The 24,970-nt window shown below is 40.1% G+C and overlaps 1 protein-coding gene across 2 annotated transcripts; it reads left to right on the top strand.

The window, feature by feature from the left end:
* Nucleotides 1–4: 4 nt before the first annotated feature.
* On the top strand, nucleotides 5–23,022 carry ST7L (suppression of tumorigenicity 7 like). 2 transcript variants are annotated; one of them, XM_080367116.1, is made up of 16 exons: nucleotides 5–348; nucleotides 1,286–1,368; nucleotides 3,076–3,235; nucleotides 3,787–3,841; nucleotides 4,385–4,500; nucleotides 6,081–6,159; nucleotides 6,988–7,142; nucleotides 7,692–7,789; nucleotides 8,413–8,527; nucleotides 10,283–10,355; nucleotides 11,022–11,124; nucleotides 14,292–14,442; nucleotides 14,579–14,671; nucleotides 17,444–17,502; nucleotides 22,179–22,248; nucleotides 22,482–23,022. In XM_080367116.1, the coding sequence occupies exons 1-15, from the start codon at nucleotides 150–152 to the stop codon at nucleotides 22,230–22,232; spliced, it is 1,593 nt and encodes a 530-aa protein (XP_080223242.1). In that variant the 5' UTR covers nucleotides 5–149; the 3' UTR covers nucleotides 22,233–22,248; nucleotides 22,482–23,022. The 2 variants fall into 2 exon arrangements, with proteins under 2 accessions (XP_080223242.1, XP_080223241.1); XM_080367115.1 differs by having other exon boundaries at nucleotides 17,363–17,502.
* The last annotated feature ends 1,948 nt before the right edge of the window (nucleotides 23,023–24,970 follow it).

Genomic DNA, 24,970 nt, shown 5'->3' with positions numbered 1-24,970 from the left:
GGGGCGGCTATGGGGCCCTCGGGGCTTCCCGGCCCGCGCCGCGGCGGGGGAGCGGCGATGGACGCGGGGAACTGGCTGCCCACACTGGCGGAGCCCCCCGGGCCCCGCCCCCCGCCCCGCCCCTCTCCCGGCGTCCCCCGGTGGCGGCCATGGCGGACGGCGGCGGGAGCAGCCGGGGCCCACCGTGCCCCGGGGCGGCCGCGGCGCTGCGGCGCTGGGAGCAACTACGGCGGCGAGCGGCGGCGGCGGCGCCGTGGGCTCGCGGGCTCCTGGCCGTGGCCGCTGGGCTCGGCCTCTTCTACGTGGTGCTGCGGGTGCCGCTGCGGCTCCGGGACAGCCTGGCGGCCGGTGAGACGTTGGCGGGCCGCGCCGGGGGGCTGAGGGCTCGCCGCGGGGAGGCTGCTTCCGCCCGCGCCGGGCTGCTGCGGGACCGCCGGGCAGGGCCGGTCCGTCCTGGTAGCTACCTGCGGGCCGGTCCCGCGTCCTGGGCCTCCCGCAGCGACACACCGAGCGCTCTCGCAGTGCCGTGACTCTGGGGGCACCCCGGTGTCCGGGGCTGCGCCTGCAGCCCGGGCCTCTGCAGACCCGCGACGGTTGGAAGCACCCGAGTCGGCTCTCGTGGTGCCTCGGCCACCTCGCACCCCAGCAGGCACCTGGGGGCCCTTGCTAGGCTGGAGCCCTGACCGGGGGGAGCCTGCGGCAGCCGAGCTCCCCGTCACCGCCGGGCCGGGCCGCGCCGCCCTGGGCCCCCCAGCTTCCGGCCGGGCCGCCTTGGGCCCCCCAGCTTCCCCCCGGGCCGGGCCGGTGGCAGAGGACAGCAGCTGGGCAGGTGGGGACAACATCCCCTCTGGAGCAGCACCAGCAGCTGCGTTCCTGGCCTTGTGGTACGAGTGGTGGGAAGGAGCGGTCTGTGGAAGATGCATGTTCTTAACGCTGACTGTGAACTTACATCAAAACAGTGCGTTTTGAGTTTAGATTAAAATGAAATAATAGATTGCATTGGCTTGTTGTGGTCCGCCAGCCATGATATGGCTGAAACTGTAGGCAGCTTGGTCTAAGAATTTACACTGGCTTATTTTAGATTGGGTGTATAACCTAAATCACTGGCACAGATGGCTACAAACAGCAAATAATATATAGGCAGGGTTCTCTAACAAAGCAACATTATCTACAAAATTGGTATGTTGTGATATGTGTTTGCATTACATTTCATTCAGCCTTGTTTAATAAAAAGCTACTTGTTTTTCAATTCTGTTTAAGTCTTTGTTTTTCTTTCTCTTAACAGTGACTGTGTTCTTAAGCACTTTGACTCCGAAATTCTACTTTGCCCTTACAGTGACTTCATCTTTTATATCTGGGCTGATATTTGTAAGTAGTCCGCTTTTCTTAAACAGCTAGCACCTCTAAAATGCTTTTGTTAGGGGTAAAAGCAGTCGGGTGTTTTTGTTTTTTTTTTTTTTTTTATCAGACTCTAGAGGGTGCCTTTGTACTAGGAAGGAACTTGCTCAGTATCTTCTCTGTTGTATGTATTCTTCTATTTATGTTGTATGTTGAGACTAAGGAAAATAACTTGTACCTGTTTTAGGAACTCAGGCTTGTATTAAGGAGATACATAACAGTATATGTGTACATAGATTAAAAAAGTAAAACATGCATGCAAACTGCAGACCTCTGTGTCTGTGTGTGTGAAGAAAACACAGATTTTTCTCTCTCCTAAACTAAGTTAAGGGTTTAGCTTCCCACAGTAACTTTTGGTGAACTTTTATGCATGTGTCATCTTGTAACTATCTTAACAACTTTGGCATGAAAACGAACCAATAATTCAGCTCATCTTTGTGTGACAGTGTGCATAGACGTGGCTGACTGTGAAATCAATGGGACACGCTTGTGTGGTCAGTTCTGCTAGCGCAGCTGTTTCTGCAGTGATGATTGTCTGACCCTGATACAGACTGCGGCACTACATACAAATCTTTCATGTTAATCTTTATTTTCAGTACTAAAAGCTAAAAAAAAGTCTCTTCTCATCAGTTAAACCTATTTACCAGAATGTGCAAAATCTGTTTTATAGGTGGTTTTTTGTAGCCACACTTTTTAAAAAGTGTTTTATTTATGTGGCAGAAACAACTTGTTTGCTGTAATATTGTTTGGGTTTTGACTGAAGGATTTGAGGAAAGTCATATAAGGAGATGGATTGTGCTTGTGATAGTCTTTTACGTAGGTTTGCTCTTAAGAGAAAAAAGTGGTTGTTGGTCAGCCACTATTTATAGTAATGCTTCCTAGTAAAGAATACAGTTTGTCTAAACATGGTTTTCTGCTTGGTAATGAAAATACTCAGAGAAGTTGGTCAAGAACTGACAATATGGTACAGTGCTTGAGGACTTGTGATAAGCGGGTATCTTTGGCCTCGAAGAGAGAGATGGTAATATTTTTGACCCAAATTTCTGATAAGTGAACTTGATTGCTATTAATTCAGCCTTTTCTCTTTGTACTTTTCTGAATGGCAGAACATGTCAGTTTAACTGTCTGTTTTGTGCTTTATTCTTTTAGAATATTTTTGTAAAATGAAGAATACACCTGTCCTGAGGTTCTTGCCTCTATGCACAGTTTTCCTATACAGGCCTTTTCTGAAAGGGTCTAGAACAGGGGTCCTCAAACTTTGTAAACAGGGGGCCGGCGTGCAGATGAAGTGGCAGGCAGCCATCTGCGGCTGCTTGGTTTCCCCCCCACAACCCCCGGCGGAGGGAGGGTGGGGGGTGTCTGTAAATACCGGGGGCTGGATTGAGGACCCTGGGGGGCTGTAGCTTGAGGACCCCTGGAAGTTATCCTAATGACTCTGGGAGGGAGGAACATATGTTTGACTAAAATTTTACTTTTGTTTTTCAGTCTGTTTCATGTTATGCAGGTGATCCTGCATGACAAGACAGGCCAAACCAGATAATTAGTTTGTAGATAAGTTCTGTTTATAGTTATTTGCAAGGGGATATACTAGCTATGAACAACGGGCTCTTCGTCTCTGATGTTTGTTGGAAGGGTGTCACAGATGGAAATTTCTGATGCTTTTTTCTCCTGTGACAGGTGTTTGAATGGTGGCATTTCAGAAAATACGGCACATCTTTCATCGAGCAGGTTTCTGTGAGTCATTTGAGGCCCCTGATAGGTGGCACAGAAAACAGCCCTCCAACACCAGCAGCATTCTCCGCTGGAGAGAGTGAGACAAGCAGGCAGAGCATGCCAGGTGATTGTCAGCCTGTCCCAGCACACTGTAGCACAGCTTTTCCTTAAGCTTCAAGGTTGTGGCTGGTTTGCATGAACTGGCTTTTAAACGACCTTCGTGCTTGTAAGAAGTGGAGAAAGGCCAGCATCTTACAACGCATTTTATTAAGAATGGTAAAAATGAACTAAACAATAATGCATCTTTGATCTGAACATTCATTATTAAAAATACTATTTAGAAAATGTATTACATATTTAGCTAAAACTGTTTCAGTAACATTAGATATTTACTGTTCTGAATACGTGTGAGAGAAACATTACATGAGTGTAAATGGCAGTGTTTAATCTTTCCACTATGTGCTTTTGTGTACCCCAGCAATGCTGGGGAGCAAAAATATTAGGGGATAGCAGAAGTTTATGAATATACTGATTGTCTGATTGTGCTCAGGTTGTATAACAATGAAATTACAGCAGCTTTTGAAAGTAAAAGTACATTTGCATTACTGCATTTTAAAGTCAAGGTAGTATTTTCTGTGCTCTTAACTCAAAAAGTACTACTTCTTTTTTTTCTAGAGTGCAAAGTGTGGCGAAATCCTCTCAATCTTTTCAGGGGGGCAGAGTATAGCAGGTATTAATTATCTTACTTCCCATTGCATATTTTTAAAATTAATTGGGGGCATACACATGACTTCTTCACAGAGCTTGCACTAGTAATGTCAGGAGACAGCTGAGACCTGCAAGATTATAGGGGTGATTGATGCCAGTCCTGTGTTTAAAAGGCATCTATCCAAGCTTTGGCAGTTTCAGTGTTAAGAATGCAAATACTACTCTAACATCATCATTTTTTTGGAGAGTAAGAGAAAAAAATATTCAGAGGCTGATACAGTGTTTCTGAATCTAAATTCTCTTTATTAAAGTGATATGGCTGTATTATAAATCTCCTCATGTTATTTCATCAGAAAAGCTGCTTCCTAGGAAGCCAGTTCCCGTAGAACTTTACAACTTGAACAGATTATGGAGCAGTAGTACTTTAAAATTCTGGTAGCTCCAGTCTTTTATTAATAAAAATCTTCTGCAGTAGCTTCAGTTGTCAGGCACGTCAGACATCCCTCTTGATATCAGCATTACTATTTACTAGGAGTGCCTCTTACTGAAATTTCTCCTCTTAAAGATACATGTGGGTGACTGGGAAGGAGCCTCTTACATACTATGACATGAATTTGTCTGCTCAAGATCATCAGAACTTTTTCACGTGTGACACAGATGCCCTTCGGCCTTCAGATACAGGTATTGATGTCGTATGCATAAGGTGTTTCACTGTTGGAGAGTATAAAGTGTTTTTTAAATATATTTCAAGGTAGCGCAAGCTATTGTGTCAAATATTTTGTGAAATTATAGTCTTTCTCCATTGCTAAGGAGGTTTAATAGATGTATTTAGTGAAAAGATGCTCTTTTACCTTGTGCTTTCTCTCCTCTAACTTTAAGGCTGTCAGGATCCTGATGTATTTTAAGGTTTCATGTTTTTCAAATAATTAACAACACGATATTGAAAACCTGGATTGTATTCTCAACAGTCAGAGATGTGGTCTCATGTAAACCTTAATGAATAGCGTAGTCTCCAGAATCCTTTTGTTGAGTTCCACATGTTTAGTGCAGAAAATGTTCTCTACCTGGTTATTGTCAGACTGGGTGCAAACTATTGTCAATTTGTCAAGTTCCGGAAGTGTTAGTTGTCAGCTGGCTGTGACATGCTTGATATGAACGATGTGTTTTTGTTTCACAAAATGGAGTGTATTGTCTCGCTTGCTAAGCCAAGACTAATATTTTGTTTCCAAAAGAAAACTCAAACATTTTTCCACTTTATTCTTGCTGGACAGCAGAAGGTTTTGTTCCAAAAGAAACATGTATAGATTCTTCAGTTTTCTTATCATACTTGAGATAGGCCAGATACGTAACTCCATGAACATAAAGTTTTGGAGTTCTTTCAGAGCTCTATTTAGTGTGAAAGCTGTTAGTTCTGCATAGAAAATGGTATCCCAGAGTATGTTGTTCTTTTGCTAGAAGTTGGTTTTCAGTTTGGGATTGTCATTTTTCACTAATGGAAGCATAGCGGGGAGGGGTTGAGTCATTGCACTGAAACTGTGTTTGCTCCTTATCTAACAGTATTTTTGAATTCAAGTTGTAATTCGAACAACCTTTTTGAGTAGATAGATTTTAGTCTTTTTAATTGTTTCCTTGAACGCTTCCTGATAAGGTGATGCATTATTATAGTACATCTTGAATTGGCTTTGCTGTGTTATGCCACTCAAATGTGCTTTTGAAATAAAAAAAAAATTTTAACCTTTTATGATCTGGTAGTTGTCTAAATACTCAGCTTAGTCTGTCACTGCTTCCTTTGAAGTTCTGTTTGAAAGCTTAAGTTAAATTCTGTGCAGGTCTGTGCAAGAACCTGTGTTTAACAATTGCTCCTGCCAAGATTTCAACAGGTCTTGGGAAATGTTTCCAAAATTCTGTAGCCATTTAGAAACTGTACATCTGCCTGGTTATGTAAGCTGTCTTTGCTTCTCAATGTAGGACTTCTTAAATGGTTAGTGAATAATCTTCCTGGTGGTGTTGCTTTCTTAAATTAAATTTGTCGTGTAATGAGAAGTTGCAAGATTCTGCTGCTTGTGGTAGAAACTCACACTGCAACTAAAACACTTGTTTACTCTTCTCTGTAAAAATCATATAGCAAACAGGAATTTGCAAAATGGAAGTGAACATTAATGTGGAGCTGGTGCCCAAGCAGCCAGCGTTGCCTCTGTTGGCTCCCAGGTGTTTCACCCATGTCTCTGTCCCTCACCAGCCTTTCAATGTTTTTACAACAGTTATGCAGAAAGCATGGCGAGAGAGAAACCCTCAAGCCCGGATTAAAGCAGCATATCAAGCTTTAGAGTTGAACAATGAGTAAGTTTTAGAGTACATGTTCAATTCCTGTATTTCTAGCGTGAAAGATGAGTGTTATGGGGCACACTGTCAGTTTCTTGTTCTGATAATTTACTTTTGGCAAAGTTCTTGAATAGCTTAAGGGGGGCTTCTGTGAGAATTGCACATGGGGCTGTCAGCTGCACTGAAGTGTTGAACTGTTCTATAAAACCCAGCTTTTTTGTTCTCCCTTTTTCTTGGGCAAGACTTTTTTTTTTTAAATATCCTCTTACCAGTAGCAATAACATATGAGAAATCTTATTTAGATGTGGAACAGTGAATTGAATATGAAATCATGTGTGTTTCAGTGATAGTATTGTGGTAATGCTGTATTTGGAGTTCACAGGTGCCACTCCTGTAAGGGATTTGAAAATACATTTATAACACAAACTAAAGAATTTCACGCACTTCTGTGATCCGTTTTGTTATGTAGTCTCATTGGTTTTGTGTATAATGTCTACCTCCTGGTTTTAGAAAAGCAAAGCAAACCAAACACAGAAAAAAAACCCTCTCTCCAGACAATTGCTAGAGCATCTTTAATATTTCAAGAAACATAATTTGACTTGCTGTTATAATTCTTTCTTTTGTTCTTTCTCCAAATGTGTGTGTGTTCTGTAAAATGGAAAAGGTTTCTGTTTTCCTGACATCCACAGTTTAAACTCAAGTCAATATTTTGATAGTTTAATATTGTCAATGCTAAGGTATTAAACATAAGTAAAAACTGCCCATTTCTAATGCTTTTAACACTTTAAAAAAAAATACAAAACTTTTTCCCTCAGAATAATTAGTGGGTTTTTTCCTTTATTACAGTTGTGCCACTGCGTACGTCCTCCTGGCTGAGGAAGAAGCAACAACTATTGTGGATGCTGAGAAGTATTTCAAACAGGCTCTGAAAGCAGGAGAAATGATCTACAGAAAATCTCAGAACTGCCATTCCCAAAGTCCCCAGCACGAAGCACAGCTGAGTAAGGGCTTTTGAATCACATAAACTCTTGTTTCTGTGTGAGCAGAAATGTGAAACTAAAGTTATAATTAGTGATTCTAGTTTGATTCCCAATTCAGTGAGGCAGTTACTACCATTTTAGCCATGCTTATGCGTGGTGTGCTACGTGATCTTTTGTAGTACCTGAATGAATCTTAGGAGGTGGCAGTTACGCTGTGTGTTCCATCGGGGGGTTGTCTCTCTGAGGCTCAGTACGTTATTGTCTTGGAAAGTTGGATAGGTAGAGCAGACCAATGAAGCAGTTGGTGTGTGTGAGTAGCACCTTCTTTTATACCACCCAGCATTTTGGAAAAAAACAGAATTTTTTTTGTCATTTAACCTTGTTAAAAGTTGCTGGCATTGGATCTTGATGGGCCTTGGTTGGGAAAGCAGTAGTAATTATTTTATGCGTTTACATGTGGAAAGGAAAAGGTTGTGGTGTTTTTGGTGTGATTTTTTTTTTTTTTTTTGGAGAGGGAAGGAGAGGTAAGAATGAAGCTGATAGATTATATTTTTTTGTCTTTGTAATCAGGAAGAGACACCAATGTATTGGTGTATGTGAAAAGGAGACTAGCAATGTGTGCAAGAAAACTTGGACGAATACGAGAAGCAGTAAAAATGATGAGAGATGTAAGTAAAAGTAAAAAAAAATAGTCAGCAACTGTTGTTTTCAGTCACGTTGTCCAAATTCATAAAGTTCCTTTCTAGGCTTCATAATTAATGTAATTGAATTATTTTCCAATGAGAGTTGCACATCATGATCCAGGATTATTTTTGAGAACAGTTTTTTTTGGTTCCTACATGCAGGTTTTAAATTTTTGCATGTTATGTCATATGTTCATGATTCTGTTGTCTGGTTTGTGACACACTTGACTTGGCAACTTAACTTGTCAAAATAGCCAACTTTAGACTTCTTCATAATTTTTCTTTCACTTCCCCAAAGTGTGTTGTAAATTCTTTTTTCGTAGGAAAATATTACAGACCAAACCAACTCACTGTAGGAGTTGTGCAGATTTCAGCTGAGAGCATGTTGTATGAACCTCAGTATACTTACTTTCCAGTAGGTGAATATAGCAAAAAAATAAGGTAGAAACGATGCAATCCCTTTCAGGCTGCTTATATGCCAGTTTGACACTGTGAAAGAATAGAACATTAAAAAGGCATAATTTATTGTACTGGGTTTTGTTAAATATTTCAGGGATTCAAGTGCAATTCTGTATGTGCTTAATTTATTTCTCTTTACTGATTTGCAGTTGATGAAAGAGTTTCCACTTCTCAGCATGTTGAATATTCATGAAAACCTCCTGGAGGCACTGCTGGAGTTACAAGCTTATGCAGATGTTCAGGCAGTTTTAGCAAAGTATGATGGTAAGTGAGGGTTATTGGGGAAATAACTGTGTTTTCACATGAAAGTATAGGTGAGGTGGGCAAAGTGTGCCTGTCCAAAAGCAGATGCCTACCCACAGTCTCAGCTGGTTGACTGTATTCCGTTCATTGGCAACAAACAGGCGCTTCCAGAGTTAAGTTTTTTCTCTTGAATGATGAGGTCAAATTTAGGCAAGCTAAATTGCATACAAATTACTTTTTATGTTTTTAAGTTACTTCTAATCTGTAAAGAAATCTTGAAGCTCACTTTGCTTCAATTCAAGGATTATTTTAACTTTTTAATCTCTTCTACGTCCCTCATTATGCCTAAATTCATCAACCTTTTTCAGTCAGCACATAGCCCCCTAAGTAATTGATGTAAACAAGCTGGAAAAGATAGTTTTCACTTCTGTCATCTTCCAGGCCTGGCCTCGTGATTCTGTAATACTGAGGTTGCTTGCCAAAGATTAGCAACATGCAAGCATACTGCTTGCCAGAGGTTAGTGGTATGCAAGCTTTGGTCCATTAAATGGTGGTAGTTTGCTTTCACTTTCCATCTTAACTAATGTGTTTCAGGTGTTGTGCAAGTCTAGATAAAGGTTAATAAAATACATACTTTATTGTCCTCAGTTTTGCCACCTAGATAATGCCTATATCATTAATGTACAAAGTGCTGCTGTCAAAGCTGCCCTTCAATCACCTTCAGAATTGAGGGACATGGAAGCAGTATTTTGTGGCAATCATTCGCTGCCCTTGAGGAGTCAGTATGTTCTGTTCTTCATTGCTTCAGGAAATCAAAAGTACGATATTCTTGCCCAAATCCTATGCCTGTTATGTGTGGCTACCCTAGCAGCCTGCTGCTGTTACTTGCCCGTTCGTGTTCTTCTGTGTTCGTATTAATTTAACAAAACCATTGGCTCTTTTCCTAGTGTTTCTTTATGTTAACATCAGGAATTGCACCACTTTCTTAAGAAAGGGTTGTTGATTTTTTTTCCTGAGCATCTGGAAAAATGAGTATGAGCTTCAAACTCTCTGTAGCACCTCTGTGTTTTGCTTGACACGACAGCCAGACTTCTGTTAAGTGATGGACAAGCCCAGGATGGGATTTACAAAAAAAGCAAGACCCATCTGACTATACACAACATGGTACTTGGGAATTAGACCCCAGACTTCGTCTGCTTTTAAAGTAAACTTGTGCTGTGGAGTGCTAACCTTCTAATCTGTAATTGTCAGCTCAGACCTGGCCTTGGATATTCTACAAAACCTACAACTAAGAGAATTTTTCCCATGGAAATGGAAAAGAATGGAAATTGCATTTTCATTAAAATTTGTCTACCTGTCTGTAATCTTTTTTTGTCAGCTTCTAGTCGGTCTCTTGTTCAGTATTGTATAAAACACAGTGTTAATGTGCAGTTGCAAAACTAAGTAAAGATTAGAAGCTTATTTTAAACCTTCATGGGTTAATACAGGAAAAGTACACTGTTCTTAAGTGTGTATTTATACATGCATTTCTCCTTGAATTCACTTTCAGTGTCTTGGTACCTTTAGAAGAAAATATTACTCTTTACCACCTAATGACTGGTGACCAGAAAGACTATGCAAAGAAATTCTGAGTTTCTCATCATAGCTGAAATGTTCCAGATGTTACATTCATTGTCTAGTATACCCAAGTAAAAATCTTTAAGCTTAAAGGATGTAGGTTTAAAATGGTTGTCTTGCCTTAAAATATTACAGCTTAATTACTTTATTTTATCATAGATATCAGTCTTCCAAAATCGGCAGCAATATGTTACACAGCAGCACTGTTAAAAGCCAGAGCTGTTTCCGAAAGGTAAGCAAGTACATTTGTGAAAACAGTGGTTTGTTGCTAATCTTGGGTTATGCTGTAAAACATGAAAGAGAGGTCTAAATCCAATATGTAGCAGTTACACTTAACTTGCTCCTAGAAATGTATTTATATATACATATATGTGTGTGTGTGTGTTTAAATGTAATTTACAGTTTCTTCTAAGCATCCATGAAGTTAATGGAGGTGAAGATGTTTTTCAGGAGTGGACGTATACACATGTGCTTTTCTGTAAATTTTGTTTTCAGTGTCCAGCTCACGATGTTCAGCAGTTCTTTGTTTTATGGATTGAGTGTGGGATATTTATGGTAGTTCACGTTGGCATTTCACTTTTTTTCTGGTCTACTTGCACAGCTGATTCTGGCTTTACCACAGAGTAGGTGATGCTGTAACAATCATATGAAAGACTGGGCACTCAATTACTTTACATGACTGATACAAAGTTTCAAAAAGTTAAATGTAACTTTGTCATAGGGCATGGATGACAGTCAAGATACCAAAATCAACAGGAATGTTTGTCTCCTAGAAAGATTTGTTTATTGTTCTTGATAAATCAGCCAATTTTTAGTGAACTGCAAACTTAAAATCAATAGACACCTGGTTAGCATTTATTATTTGTTACTTTTGTTCAGCATGGGTTTTTCCCTTCAGGTTCTCCCCAGAAACTGCCTCTAAAAGAGGGCTTAGTACAGCAGAAATTAATGCTGTGGAAGCAATTCACAGGGCTGTGGAATTTAACCCTCATGTTCCAAAGGTAAGAGTATTTTATTTCCTATCAAACCTGCTTTTATCGTTTTATGAAAAAAATGATGTTATAGTATGAACTTTTTATTGGAGCCTCTCTAGTCCCATGTTTTCTTGAAGTTTGTTGTAACTCCAGCCATTGAGTTGTTAAACACACTAGTATTTAGATCATAAGTGTTCAGTGGCCAGAATTAGTTGTTTGCAGTAGGTGATGATCAAATGTGTTTTGGTTTTTTTTGGTTTTTTTTTTTTCCAAAAAATTAAACTCAGAATTTTTTAACTCATGAAAAATGGAGTAATCTCTTTCTGAAGGTCCTTTATTGGGTAAGGGTAAGCATTAACAAATAGAAATTTAAATATTTTAAATCCCTGAAGCCAAATTAGGTTCTCCAAACAATAACCACTCATAGTATTTCAAAATACTTTCTGCTGTGCTTCTGAGCATGGTTTTAGAACTCGGGTTACTGAAAGATCTACAATCACTTATTTTCTTCATCCACATGTAAACAAGATTAAGTATCGCTACAGGCTGCAATTTAATGTCTGGCATTACTTGAAATGGTAAAGATACAGATTCTGCTGAGCACTGAGTGAAAATAAAATCTTAACGTTGCTTTTTACTGTACTGTGTTGGTGATATATTCAGTTTGAATGCAGAAGCTTGGCTTAGTCCTGGACCTAATCCTCTGCAAATGATCATGGAGTCCCGGTGACTATTGCTGTGAAGCCTCGAATTATCCAGCCGCTCTATTCTGTCTGCCTGTCCAGTCTAATAGAATGTGCACTGAGAAAGCTAATTGCTGGGAGAAATTGCTGCTTGTTTGCATGACTGATCAAGAGCGTAGCAAGTTCATTTCAGACAGTCTCAGACAGATTTTTCTTTAGCCTCTGCCTTTAGGGGAAGAAGATTATAACGCATTATCATTATCTAAAAGTTCTTTTATTTTGTATATCCTCCAGTTGTTTCAGGAGCCTCACACACCTTTTTAGAGAAGTTAGATACCATTTCAGACAGGCTGTTAACAAAATATGTTCTGTACTTCTACAGGCAATCATGGAAACTGATTCCAGGTTTCAGTAATTTGATCTTGTTTTCTAATTGTATACCTATCCAGTCATCTTCATGATTTTTTTTATTACAGTATTGCTTTGAAACAGCAATTCATTTGATGGCAGGACAGAATTTTGTTAGTGCTGGCAACCTAGAGCTCTAAAATGCTCACAGTCAACGCAAACAGGTGAACAAGGGTTCAAACAAGTTAACAGGGGCACAGACAAGTGAAATAACTTGCCCAATGGGTTACAGTGGATTAGTGGGGAAGAAAATCTGGTTCTTGAATTGGCAGTCTGTTTTGTCCTATGGACTAAAAATAAATGAGTATGTAAAGTAGAAATCCTTTTCTTGCATCTGATGGAAGTGGTTGTCTTTGCACATAACATAATTTTGCGTAAGGAAAATAAAATGTTTGTTTCTCTTTTTCTGAGTTATGCTTCTACAAGGATGGGTTTTGTTTCAAAAGTTAGGACGACCTTTAAAGAGTGCTAGAAAACTGGTGCTCAAGCCATTTCAAATCAGAGATGTGTAACTAGACTTTGGTAACATAAGAAACAATCTTGTCCAGTCATCTCCTGAATATCTTATAGATTTGTGTTGTGTGTAAAGATTTTCTTAAACATGCAAAACCCCACGTATTTTCAGTGCTGATACCTTGCCTGTTTTAAACAAGGGCACAAAGACCTGCCAGACTTTGGAATTTTTCTGTTTGTGTGGTAACACGGGCGCAAAGACAGCCAAAGCCTGGGGTTCAGCACTGGCATGTTGTGGCAATACTTGCAGTGGGGCTTCATTGCTGCTATCGCGTTTATAGTCCCTTGTGCTCTGTGCAGTTAGCACAATGGAAAAGCGGGCGCTGCGGAGAGCATGAGGAGTCAGGTCAAGGGTCAGATATTTGAGACCATTTTCCCACAGCAGCACTGTGTGAGTGATCCTTTACTGTGTTAAAAAAAAAAAAAATAATAAAAAAAAATAATTGAAGAGGATTAGAGGGGATTAGCAAGAATATTACCCTCCGGAGCGTAGGCCCAAGGCACTAAGAGAAGAACCTAGCCAGGCAGTAAATGTGCTTTATTTGGCCGGGGCACAACCCCTCCTACATTCCTTCAAGAATCTGAATGGGAAAAGTTAAGTCCTCAAACTGGATTAGTAAATAATCTCATAGTTTGTGGCATCTGCTGAAATAAATCGGTGAGTTAGCTGCATTCTTACACTTTGGGAGACAGTCAAAGGAATTGCCAGCTACATTGATCAAAGATGTGGATTAACTTTGGCTGTTATTGAATAAGACACTATATGCTAGCAGAGGACAACTCACAGGTAAATACTAGAGCTGAAACTGTTATTTCATTCTTGTAAAAATTACTCATCTGTTTTTAAAAGCTAAGTTCAGCTGAATACCTGTCTTTTTTTAATGTACCATGAGAAAACAAAATTGCATGTCCTGTGTTTCAAGGGAAATGGAAAATGATTACTCCTTGTGTTCTTTGACCCTTCTGTGCATCAGATGTTCTGCTGATGTAGGAAGAAGGCTGAAACTGAAAAAATCTGAAATCAGAGATACTTTGTGGTAGTCCAGCAAAACCACATTAAAACAAGATTTTCCTGAATTTGGTTTATTATTCTTCCTTTGGTTAGCATACTGACACCTTATGGTTTACTACTCATACTTGAGAGCTGATAAGTACTTAGCCTCCTACATTGAAACTTTCAGTGATTAAATGATGAGCAGAAAATACGGTTGGTTTGGGGTTTTGTTTGGGGTTTTTTTAGCCTAAACTTGCAGCTCATTGGTATTGTACCTGCAGCATTATACTTTATGTATATTCCACAAGAATGTGTTTTTATTTTGCCTTACGGAAGTTGTTTGGTGGTGGGTTTTTTCCTGGTATTTTGTGTGTAAAAAACCCCAGTTTAAGAGTCTTGTACACAGATGTGTGTTTTGCTGCTCTTCGTGTGTGAGTGCTGGCTGTCTGTGCTGTCAGGGTTGGGCTGTTGCAGCATGTAGATGTTGGCCCCTGTGTGATATGGTCAGTTATGCCTCAAATGATCATTTATGTTTCATGATTAACGATTTTGGAATATTCTGTGTAACCAAGTGTGCTTCTTGTTTTTACTTTCAGTATTTACTAGAAATGAAAAGCTTAGTGCTACCTCCAGAGCATATTCTGAAACGAGGGGACAGTGAGGCAGTAGCATATGCTTTTTTTCACCTCCAGCACTGGAAGAGGATAGAAGGGGCTCTAAACCTGCTGCACTGTACATGGGAAGGCAGTAAGTATCTCTCCTTGTTTTATTTTTTCCTGTACAGTAGACTAATCTCTGCCTTTATTCACCTCAAACATGATTGGTTCTCTTTGTGAGAAGCTGGTTTAGATACAGATCTAATGCCATTCGCTCTTTTTTCCAGCATTTAGGATGATCCCATACCCGTTAGAGAAAGGTCATCTTTTCTATCCCTATCCGAGTTGCACAGAAACAGCAGACAGAGAACTGTTGCCAAGTAAGTGGTTTCTAAGCAGTAATGATAATAAAACATAAGCTAGGGACATGTTCAGTTTGTGGTATTCTGTATTTACCTTACTGGGATTTTTTTAGTTTGAGCTTCCTGTGAAGGAGATTCAGCTATTTGTTGATGTCCCTCCCAAACGATCCTGAAGCACTTGACGTGTGTGTGTGGTAAATGTTAGCTTAGGTCCTTCAAAGGTGAAGTCTGTGTGTGGTACATTCAGACTTAAGTTTGGCCAACTCTGAGAACAACAAAATAGACCAGTACCTTAAATTACTTTGAAAAGTCATGGATTTGGCGACTGTTGTAGAGGAGCCATTTCCTTTTAGCAAGTGATAAATGCTTGGTTCCAGTCCTGCATTCAGGTATCTAGCAGAACCTGTGATCTTACAGAGAATCCTTGGTTAATCTATAGCTTCATAGAATACGTATTGTTGGACAGTATGCTTCCTGCAACTTCCTACCTGTGTAGGTATTTTTATGGATTTATACTAGCATTTGACACTGAAAAGTCAGTCATCTCCAGCTGCTCGTTACTTCAAGATTACTTTATGCAATTATGAGCCTACATGGGGGTTTTCTTTAGGTAAGGCAAACAAGCTAAATTACTAGAGCCCCATGGTCATCATATTTAGGAAAACAGCATTAATTTAGATTAGAATTGGGCTGTTAATTACAGACGTTGATAGAATTCTTTTGGGGGTGAACTTCATCATGAAGAAACACACGTCCCACAGGACTGGAAAGGGCTACTGCAAAAGCACCAGCAGACCCACTGAGACCACAGCTGTGGAAAGGAAAGCTACACATACATGTTTCTATTTTAAAGCCTGAAGTTATATTTAAAATGTGTAATTTAAATTTGCCCCCAGACTGCTTTAAATTACTCATTTCTCACTTATGCAGGATATTGCACAAGGAATTCCTTGGTTAGCAACTAACCCTAAATTGTAGACTTCCCAGCATAATTAAACACCAACACATGCAGATATTTCAACACGATCACTCACGCATTCCTGTTATGTTTTAAATATAAACCTACCCATAAATAAAATCATCTTAGCACTTTTATTGCAGTACTTAAGAAATCTTGACACTTAATTTTTTAAAATTTATCTATTTAAAATAATGTTGACCAAATCAATGATTCAAAAGTCCTGTGTTGGTCTGACTAGTAACAATTCTTAGATGGCTGTGAATGTATAGAATTGCCTTTAGTTGTCCTTACCTATTTTGGATTTGTTTTTAATTTCCCAGTGTAGGAAAAACTATTGCAAAAAGAATCCTTCCTATATTTTTACGCTTTCCTAACTCATGTTGGGACCTGTCCTACATTATATTGCTCCATATTTTAAGAATCAGGTGAGTTTCTACATGTGGAGAGCATCAAAGCGTTCCATAGTAGAGAAGTGGTTTCTTTTGGCTGCTCAGTAAAGAGGAGTGTGTGACTGTTGTCAGACTAGCAGGGCTGGCTGCCTGTTACAAAGGTGAATTGATAATCTCTGCGGTGACATTGAGCATCTCTGATGGGCGTTAGACATGGAACTCCAAATGTTCTACTTAGTTGTGCTCCAGAATCACACTTAAAAGCAAACCAAAACTCAAGCCTTTTGCCATTAATGAGTTGCCAGAGCACAAGCCACTTGCTGATTTTTCTCTTATAATGGTAGCTTTCCTGGGACAGCATTCAGGAACAGGAGCTGAGAGGGTAAAGTGTCTCTTTCCTTCTCAGCCTTCAGTTTAAGAATGAGTACGATTGTATTCTCTTGTTTTACGAAAAGGCTTACTTAAATTCTGAAGCTTTTGTTATTTTTTTAAAACAGCTTGTCAAGAAGCGTGCAGCCTTTGAGTTACTCATATCTATAGAAACTTTTTTCTTTATTTAAAAACCTTTTAAAATCATTGAATAGAAGTCAGAGCTGCAGGTATTCAGAGCCAGTAATTGCAAATTCACCAAACAGGTCCTCAGCTAGTAACCGGTAGTAGTGTCTTGAGTGCTGAAAGCTCCACATGCCAGCCCTTAGGCTGTCTAATCACCTTCTTTTGATTTTGTTACCATAGATTGGAAATTGCAAGGAGCTGCTACGTACAGAATTTATAACCTAGTCCTGGTACTGTTTTCTTTGAGGTCTACTCTGTCAGCTGCTCTGAAAAAATTTACTGTAGCCAGAAATCTTTGAAAAGTGTTAAGGAGCTACCTTGCTTGTGTATGTAACATGACGGTGGTTTTGTGCTTGCTGAGCTGCTTATAGGATGGGGAGGTGTGCTGTTCTCTTCAGGTAACAGGATTAATGCTTCAGAGGGTTGAAAATACCTGAATTGTTTAAATTGCTCTAGGTAGTTTTGACACCTTGTGAATTTTACAGCTCTTCCCTCTGTCCCGTTAAAAGAGTAGGTACCAAAAATGAAGCCTGATGAAATGCTTCAAAAATCAAGCCTATGCAAGTGAAAAGGCAATTGGGAAGAGAAAGATGTAGTGACTGTTAATACTGCAGACAAGCATTTAAAGTAGGGGGAAATTTTTTTAGAAGTTTAAGTACTGGGACCTAAGATGTACTGCACAATAGTCTTGAGTCCACGCTTATTGCTGAAAGTCTAAAACTGAGTTACAAGACTGTATAAATAATTCAGAAAACTGTCCTCAGTTATCAAGTGTCAATATCCTTCATTTTTTTTTCCTTCCAGCATTTCATGAAGTCTCAGTTTACCCACAGAAGGAACTTCCCTTTTTCATCCATTTCACAGCAGGCCTATGTTCCTTTTCAGCGATGCTTGCCCTCCTTACGCACCAGTTCCCTGAGCTGATGGTCATTTTTGCTAAAACTGTAAGTATTGTCTCTGTCAATATGCTTAGGTAATATGTGGGACCTTTGGGAGTTTTGAGGTCCATGGTGAGGTAGGCTCCAGTCAGTCTCACGCTTTTGAGGCATGAATTATTTTATCTGCTTTTGTTAGAATCTAGTTAGTTACAAACACTTGTTGAAGTTTGGGCAAAATGTCTGTTTTGACAAGAAGGTGAACTGTTACTATAACATACCATGGCTTTAATTTGCACTCGTACGGTGAGAGCGCAGCATTTCAGCACCAGAGCAGTTTTGCCACAGAGCACTGCGTTGAGTGTGAATTTTATACTCATAGAAGTGGAAGACTGCAGTGCAAGTGCCTGGAGATTTTAAGAAGTGAGTAGAAGGCAGGCTGGACTGCTGGAAAACCAGGTCTCTTGGTGAACATTGAAGAGTACTAGCATGATGTAAGCCAGGTTCAGAAGTTAGGTTAGCTATCACTCACCTTTTGGGAACTAGATCAATGGTTTTATATCTCATCTGGTTCTGGTTACTAGATGGAGAATGTGTTCGGTGACCACAGATCTATCATTTGAGTACCTGTTCAAGGACAGAAATTGGACTTGATAATGGCAATCAGACTTTTAGCTAGATAAATTTCTAATCTGTGCTGCTTTAAGTATATGTAAATATGTCTACTATTGAGCCATTTGTTTCTGCAGGTGCCTTCTGTGTGTCTTTCTCCCTCTCTCTGCCCTGCTTTTTTAAGGATTTCTTTTCCTCGCTTATCTGTTAACATTGCTGCTGGCTGTAATCTTGTCATCTTTCTGGACTCTGAAAACGGTGCTGTCTTAATTTGATGGAGGGAGAAACTGCATAGGCAGCTTCATCTCCCCACTCCTCAAACTAAACCATGCAGTATATTTGGCCTCTATTGAACAGTGGATCTCATGCAGTAGAGCAGAGTGGCAAATAAAGAGTTCCAAACACTCAGTGAATCATTTATTCTAGCTTTGCTAGTCAAAATAGAGGGTGAGAGGTGTTATGTCATCTTGCTGTTTTAATGCAGCAGGTAATGGCGACCTGGGAGGTAAGCCTTTTTTCTCAAGAATACTTCATTCCTAAAAGCGTTGGCTTTGCTAGTGATTCTAGTCTGCAGTGCCCAAGTCATGCAGGTCTGAGAGTGGGGCCTCATTTCCACACAGTTCTGTTGATCTTTATGTTGGAAAATGTAGTTGGACATGCCAGTGACAAATTTCAGTGCTACTCATAATTGGCTGGGTTCATAGTAACTAGGATCTAACTATCTGCTTGATTAATTCTGTAAGGACTGCATTAGCAAAGTTGTATGATTTCCAAAGAGATACAAGGTCAAATGTTATGCTAACAAAGAATTGCTTGGTGAAGTTCTCTCTGCTGGGTTTCTTGAACCAAAATAAGACCTTGTACGAATTAGTTAGCTTTGTGTAATGCCATTTTGAATGTAGAGTGATATGTCCAAATGTGCGGGGAAAAAACTCCCGGAGTTTGGTCGTTTGGCAGCGTGTTTATGTCGCTTGTTTTCTATAGGCAAGGATGGATAGTGTCTATTCAGCTGAAAAGATGATCAAGAATCATGCGTATTGCTGCATCATTCCACCAACCAAGTCTCAGTGGTGTCAGGCACAGACAAAGGGATTCTTGCCACTCACTGTGCTAGTTCAATACTGGCAAGAGTGGAAACTGTATCGAAATAAACAGACAAGATGTGAATTCTCTATTAATTTCTTGAGATTGCTAGCTGAGAAAGAAATACCATCTTCCAGTATTCTGCTATTTAGATAGAAATGTTAACTCCCAATCATACTCTAATGACTAATATTCTTCCTCATTTTATTAGATTATGGTACTCTTGATCCCATTCCTGGTGTTTTCAGAAACATCCAGAACACTTGTAAGAAACAACAATATTCAATATCAGACAAATATTTTTACTTGTAGAGAGCTTCAGTATTTTAACTACAGATAATGCTGTGATGGCTGCTAACACTATACAGCATTATCTCCTGTGTTCTGGGGGTATGTGGCAGTAGCATCTAGTTGAATTTTCATACCAAAAATGGAAATTTACCTTCTATGTAATGACACCTTCCTTTCCACCCAAGAACACTATAATAAAGCAATTATCTGCAGGTAGTTCTAGTGCTTTAAGCTTTCTAAATGAATTAATGGATTTTTTCCTGTGTATTTATTTCAAGTATTTTTTCATGATACTGTGTGTTTAACTTATTAAATATAGTAGTTTGAGATAATGAAGTTCTAGGTAGTATACACAAAAGCAATACAAAATATATTTCCAGCAAATCTAGGACACAGTTTTAGGAATAACAGTTGGAAAGTATTGTGTATATGGAATTTTTTGTTGTCAATCTGACTTAAAGTGTGACTCCTTAAATTACATTTCAGTTGCTTCTTAATCAAACTGTTATTTCCAGCAATTTAACCTTCAGCAAACTGCGTGCCTCTAAAGGGTTTTAAGAAGTTGAATACCTTTCTATTGACTGGAAAAGTCTGAGTTTACATATTTTCATTGGTTAGTGCTTGAGTTTGTTTCCTCCGTAATAAATCACAGGGTAAACCTTGGCAAATTGCTAAAAATATTCCAAGTGGCCAAAAATCACAATGAAGCATTTACTAGTTCCAATGTATACAGCATAATACACCATCAACAGACTTGAGCACTGGCACCGGCTGTGAGCTGGCTCCCTCTGGAGCAGGAGGCAGTCCTGCTCTGCTCCCTGGCCCTGGGAGCAGGTGCCAGAGGGATTTTTCATTGTCTTGCACAGGTAGAAAGTGCAAGGGACTGGTGCTGGCAGAGCACTGAGCGTTTACGGATCCAGTTAGCCACAGTTGCTCTTGCTAGATCTTTTGCAACTCAGACTTTTAATGGTCTTTGATGAAGGGAGGGTGTACCATGTGAGTCGGTGGAATAGGCAGTGGTAGAGAGCTCTCTGTGACCTGCAGTACGAGTGCAAGGGCTGTCAGTGGGTAAGAGCTCAGCCTTGCTGATTGTTTCAGCTAGATTTCTGATCTCTTGGTGAATTACTTTGTTCTTGATAGTCAGACAGCTCTGTTTATGTAGTTGCTGTTCAGAATTTTCTCAGTGACAGAAGGAAGGAGGTATGCAAATGGGGCGACGATACACAGTTCACTGAGCAACCTGAGAAATACTCTGTTACATAAAGAAAACCTTCTGTTGAAAGTGCAGACAAATGGGTCTGATTATTTTTCCATTCAGTATGAATTTTTATTTTTTAGTAATTACATAGATGGAGAACTGGGTAGGTATATATCATCTTGCAAATGTGACATGTACAATTCCTTCTGTAGTATCTTACAAAGACACCAAGTCTGACTTCAAGTAAGCTAGAGATAGTGACATCAGACACTGTCAATAGTCATGGAGGTTCCTGAAAACTCCTAACATGCTTACCTTCCAAGCAAATCAGTCACATTTTCTTAAGTCTGATCCTTATGCCACTGGAATGGACCAGTATTAGTTAATATTAAAGTACTGGAAAAACATTTCAGCAGTGTTCCTGCTGAATCCTACTGGAAACAACTTCCTTGTTCAGGGAATTGGATAAAATCCTAAGACAGTCCATGTTCAAACTGTTTTGATATGGATCACTTGATACATTCACAACAAAGGAAGAAGTCATGGGACTTAAATTAAAAATTGGCTAATTTTTACATTGCAAGATCAGGAGAGAACATTTCTCGTTCTGTTTGTTCCACAGCTCCCCATTAGAGGATTCCTTGCCATTTTGCTGACAGCAGCCATCTAGAGACAGAAAATAGGACTAAATAGAGCCCTGTCTGGCAAGTCCTGCTTTCTGTGACACTCTGCCTTACTTTCTGAACAAATCCCCCTACCACTTTCCCCAAAGCTCATTAAGTGAGACTGGAGAATTAACTTTTTAGCCAGCTGCTGAACTTTTCATATTTATAAACACTTGAGTCTTTTGCTTATCTAAGACAAAATGTGTATAGTTTGGAGATGTGCACTTCCCTGCCAATGTGTAATGAGTGGTTCTACACTTCATAGAAAAAAAGCCTGAAGTTTCCTGTCACAGCTGAGTGTCGATGCCAAGGGCAAAGGTTTCTTGCCTTGCTAATCTACATCTTAACTCGTGCACTTAATGTGAAGGTGCCACACGCAAACAGGCAGGGAAGAAGCTAGCTGCAATGAAAAGCTCCTGCGCTGCTGTGAATGTTATGTTTTAAAAGCCTTTTTAATGTAATATTTGAGGTTATGATAGAAGCCAGGAGAACCAAAGTAAAACCCTCAAAGTAAATGAGTCCTGTCACTGCTGCCTCATGAAAAGAGGGTTTGTACGAGGATAACACGAGTCTCAGCAGAATACTCGGGGGATGGGTTGAGGAGGTGCAGGGGAGTTTCCAGCATTTGCTTTAGCCTAATCTTTATTTCTGGAACTGTTTAGATGGCATCTAGAATATGGATCCTGTCTGGAAGCACAGGCTGGTCTTGGTGGATGGTCTGTTCGGTTCTCACACATTTTGAGTTGATGACCTATAAATAATCCATGCTTGAATATCCAGGAAAATACACTACCCTCCTCCCCAGTCTGTTCAGCACTGAAGGTGCAGTTCGCAGAGCAGCTGGAAGAGTTGTAGCCCTGAGAAACGCTGTCCTAACCCCTCCTGTTTCTGCCTAGGTGCTGCGAGTGCTGTGGCCTGTGAGTGCTCCCAGCGTTCTGGCCTCCAGCTGAATGGACTGTGCCAAGGGTGAGTGGACAAGGCTGGAGCTGTGACTTCCAGAGGGTTCTTTCTTCCTTTGTGTGTCTTGGCTAAAATTTAATGTTTACTACAAGCCGCTTTCATGGCATCAGCATTGAGGGGATCATAGCTCTGTTGAGGGAAAGGTACAGGGTGGTTTTTCACTCGTACCTTGAGCCTGTGAAAGGATGTTGGTTTGGAAACTGAGCTAATTTGTTCTTGTTGTGTTCTGTTTATTCCAGTGGCTGAGAACTCTTCTTTCACCCTTCAGCTTCATTAGGGAAAACATCAAGGTCCTCCTGCTCTCCAGTCTCTGACATCAGCCAACTCCAGTGTGACTGGAGTGTGCTTGCCACGATGGTTTGATTTCGTTGCTCTCACAAGCCTCAGCCCTGGTGGCTAGCTGACCCCTAGGTGTGGCGGGCAAGGAAGAAAGCCGTGCTATTCAAACTGATATCTTTGACAGGCTTCCGTGTTGGTAATGGTGCTTAACATATGAATTTCTTCTTTGGCCTTAGTCTGTAAGCATCTAAGAAAATAGTTTTTGTTGAGCAATACCTTATTGCTCTCTTAATCGTTTGTACAACTGGAAGCTAATACTTCCTCTGGAAGAAAGGAGGGGATGCAAACTGAGCAGATGTTTGGAGTATTGACACTTCCTTCTCAGCTGCAGATGCACCAGATAATTGGCTTAGATTTAATTTTATAAGCCTCTTTCAAAACATTTGTTAACAGCAAAGTATGGTTCTGCTTTCTTTATTAAAAGGTTGCTTCTTAACACATTGAATTTGTTGACTTCTTAAGCGTCTGTCAATATCTATGATAGTGTGCAAACAAAGATTTTTCTTCCGTATCCTATAAGCTTGCATTATGCAAGGAAATGGTAGTATAAACGTCTCTTATTTCATATTGTTACTTCTTTAGATTTAATTGTACATCTTTTGTCTTTCAAACTGCTTTGCCTTGAAGAACAGGAGGTTTCTGAAACTGCCAAAAGTGTGATATATGCATGGGAGTCTTTTTTGGGAGACCTAAACTTTCAAGTCTTAGTCCAAAATACTGTCCTTGTTGATATCAAGACTTGAAGAGAGCTGAGATGTGAAGCACTCTTCAAAGGAACTGCTTCATGTATGGACCGTCCAAGAGCGTTTGTTTACTGCAGAGGTGAAAAGATGGCTGTGGCAGCCAAGTGGTTTGAGGTAATCGGCGTGACCTCTGTTTCCACTTTTCTCCATTAGAGAAAACGTCTACTTTTTCACATTTGGGTCTGCTGCTCGGCATTGAGAAAGCAGGGTCAAGTTAGCCAAGGCTTCTTAAAAGTGGAAGTAATAAAAATAGCACAGGCTTATGGATAAATGCTAATTCTGAGCACATCAAAAGTTGTCCATCATCTTGCATTTTACAGAACAACATATACTTACTCACATTTAATCTTGCTGAGCTTTGTGAAGGACTGATGTAAGCCACGACGATGGCTTCTTTCAAAGGTGGTGTAAAGTATTCTAATTTCTGAATCCTGGATGGAAGAAGCTTACTGTAGCCTACTCTGTTCTCTTGAATAATAATACCTAAATCAATCAGTTACAGGTCAATTTGAGTTGACCTATAGTCTGTCTTGATGCATTTCTTTTGTTTTCTTTTTTCCCCCAAAATCATTCTTTACCTTGTAAGCAAAGTACTATGGAGTGGGCAGTTGCCTGTGCATTTTTTTGTAACTGTGGCTGAGAGGAAACACACGTGTTTAGGTAGAAATCCCATTGTTACTTTCCACTGTGTATTTCTATTGACTGGGCTTTGATCCAAGTTAAATACTTGAATTCATTGAGGAGTCAAGAGGGGAGCCCTACAGAAAGGTACTACCAAATTTTTCTGAGTTGCGTAACTACTTGTAGGTAATTTTCTCAACTTTCTTTCCAGTTGAATATATGTCATTGGGACTGCTTCTCACTGTGGAATCATTGTGGTGATTAATAGATATGTTGTGTTCATGTAATTTCACTTCTTGGTCCGCAGGGGCCCATAAGGTAACCAACCTAATGCTTCTTAAAGTTGAACATTCTCCAGCATTTGTGTGGGGTTATAAATGAAGCGCTGCCTCCCATGTATCATTCCAAGAGCTGCTTTCTTTCACTGTCCTCCCCTGACATAACAGTAACAGAAAGGGGATGGGCTTATGCCGAAAGTACAGCTGGCAGCAGGCTATGTAATGAAAATCTTCCTGTCTCTCTAGAAGTGCTAGCAATTATTAAGGAAGGAGCAGCGCTCTGCATGATTTCCTAGCAGGACAGGATTGTTCCTTGCTTTATAGGAACGTTCACTTGCCGTTTAGGAGCAGAGACTTGCCACCTGATCCATACCATAGTGATACCATATCAGTTCACATGCAATTAAGTTGTGTGCGTGTTTTGCTCTGTGTACATATGTGTGTGTGTATATATATAAAGACAATTATGAGTCAGGACAGATAATCATTGACTGATACTATTTCCCTGAAACATGCACTGGGGTGACTTTGTAGCCATTGGGATGGCAAAAGCCTTTCTGTGAGGCTGTATGGGATGTTAGTAGACTTCTCAAATTTTCATTTCCTTCAAAGTACTCAGTCAAAGTCAAGGAACTTGACCTGAACCATTGGGTGGACTATTCCTATATACCTACTTTTATCTGAGGAATGAATGAGCTCGGAAGAGTGAGCGCCGCGGCATTGGTCTGTAGCTGGCCCCTTTGTACA

This window comes from Falco punctatus (assembly GCF_963210335.1).
Source record: "Falco punctatus genome assembly, chromosome: 17".
Classification (NCBI taxonomy): Eukaryota; Metazoa; Chordata; class Aves; order Falconiformes; family Falconidae; genus Falco; species Falco punctatus.
This window is presented reverse-complemented; position numbering and strand designations above follow the sequence as displayed.

Bases quoted from the DNA above. Each gene is read 5' to 3' on its own strand.
- ST7L (XM_080367115.1), top strand. From the start codon at position 150: ATGGCGGACGGCGGCGGGAGCAGCCGGGGCCCACCGTGCCCCGGGGCG. The intron at 349-1,285 runs GTGAGACGTTGG...TTCTCTTAACAG, and splicing joins CCGGGACAGCCTGGCGGCCG to TGACTGTGTTCTTAAGCACT. The intron at 11,125-14,291 runs GTAAGAGTATTT...TTTTACTTTCAG, and splicing joins TTAACCCTCATGTTCCAAAG to TATTTACTAGAAATGAAAAG.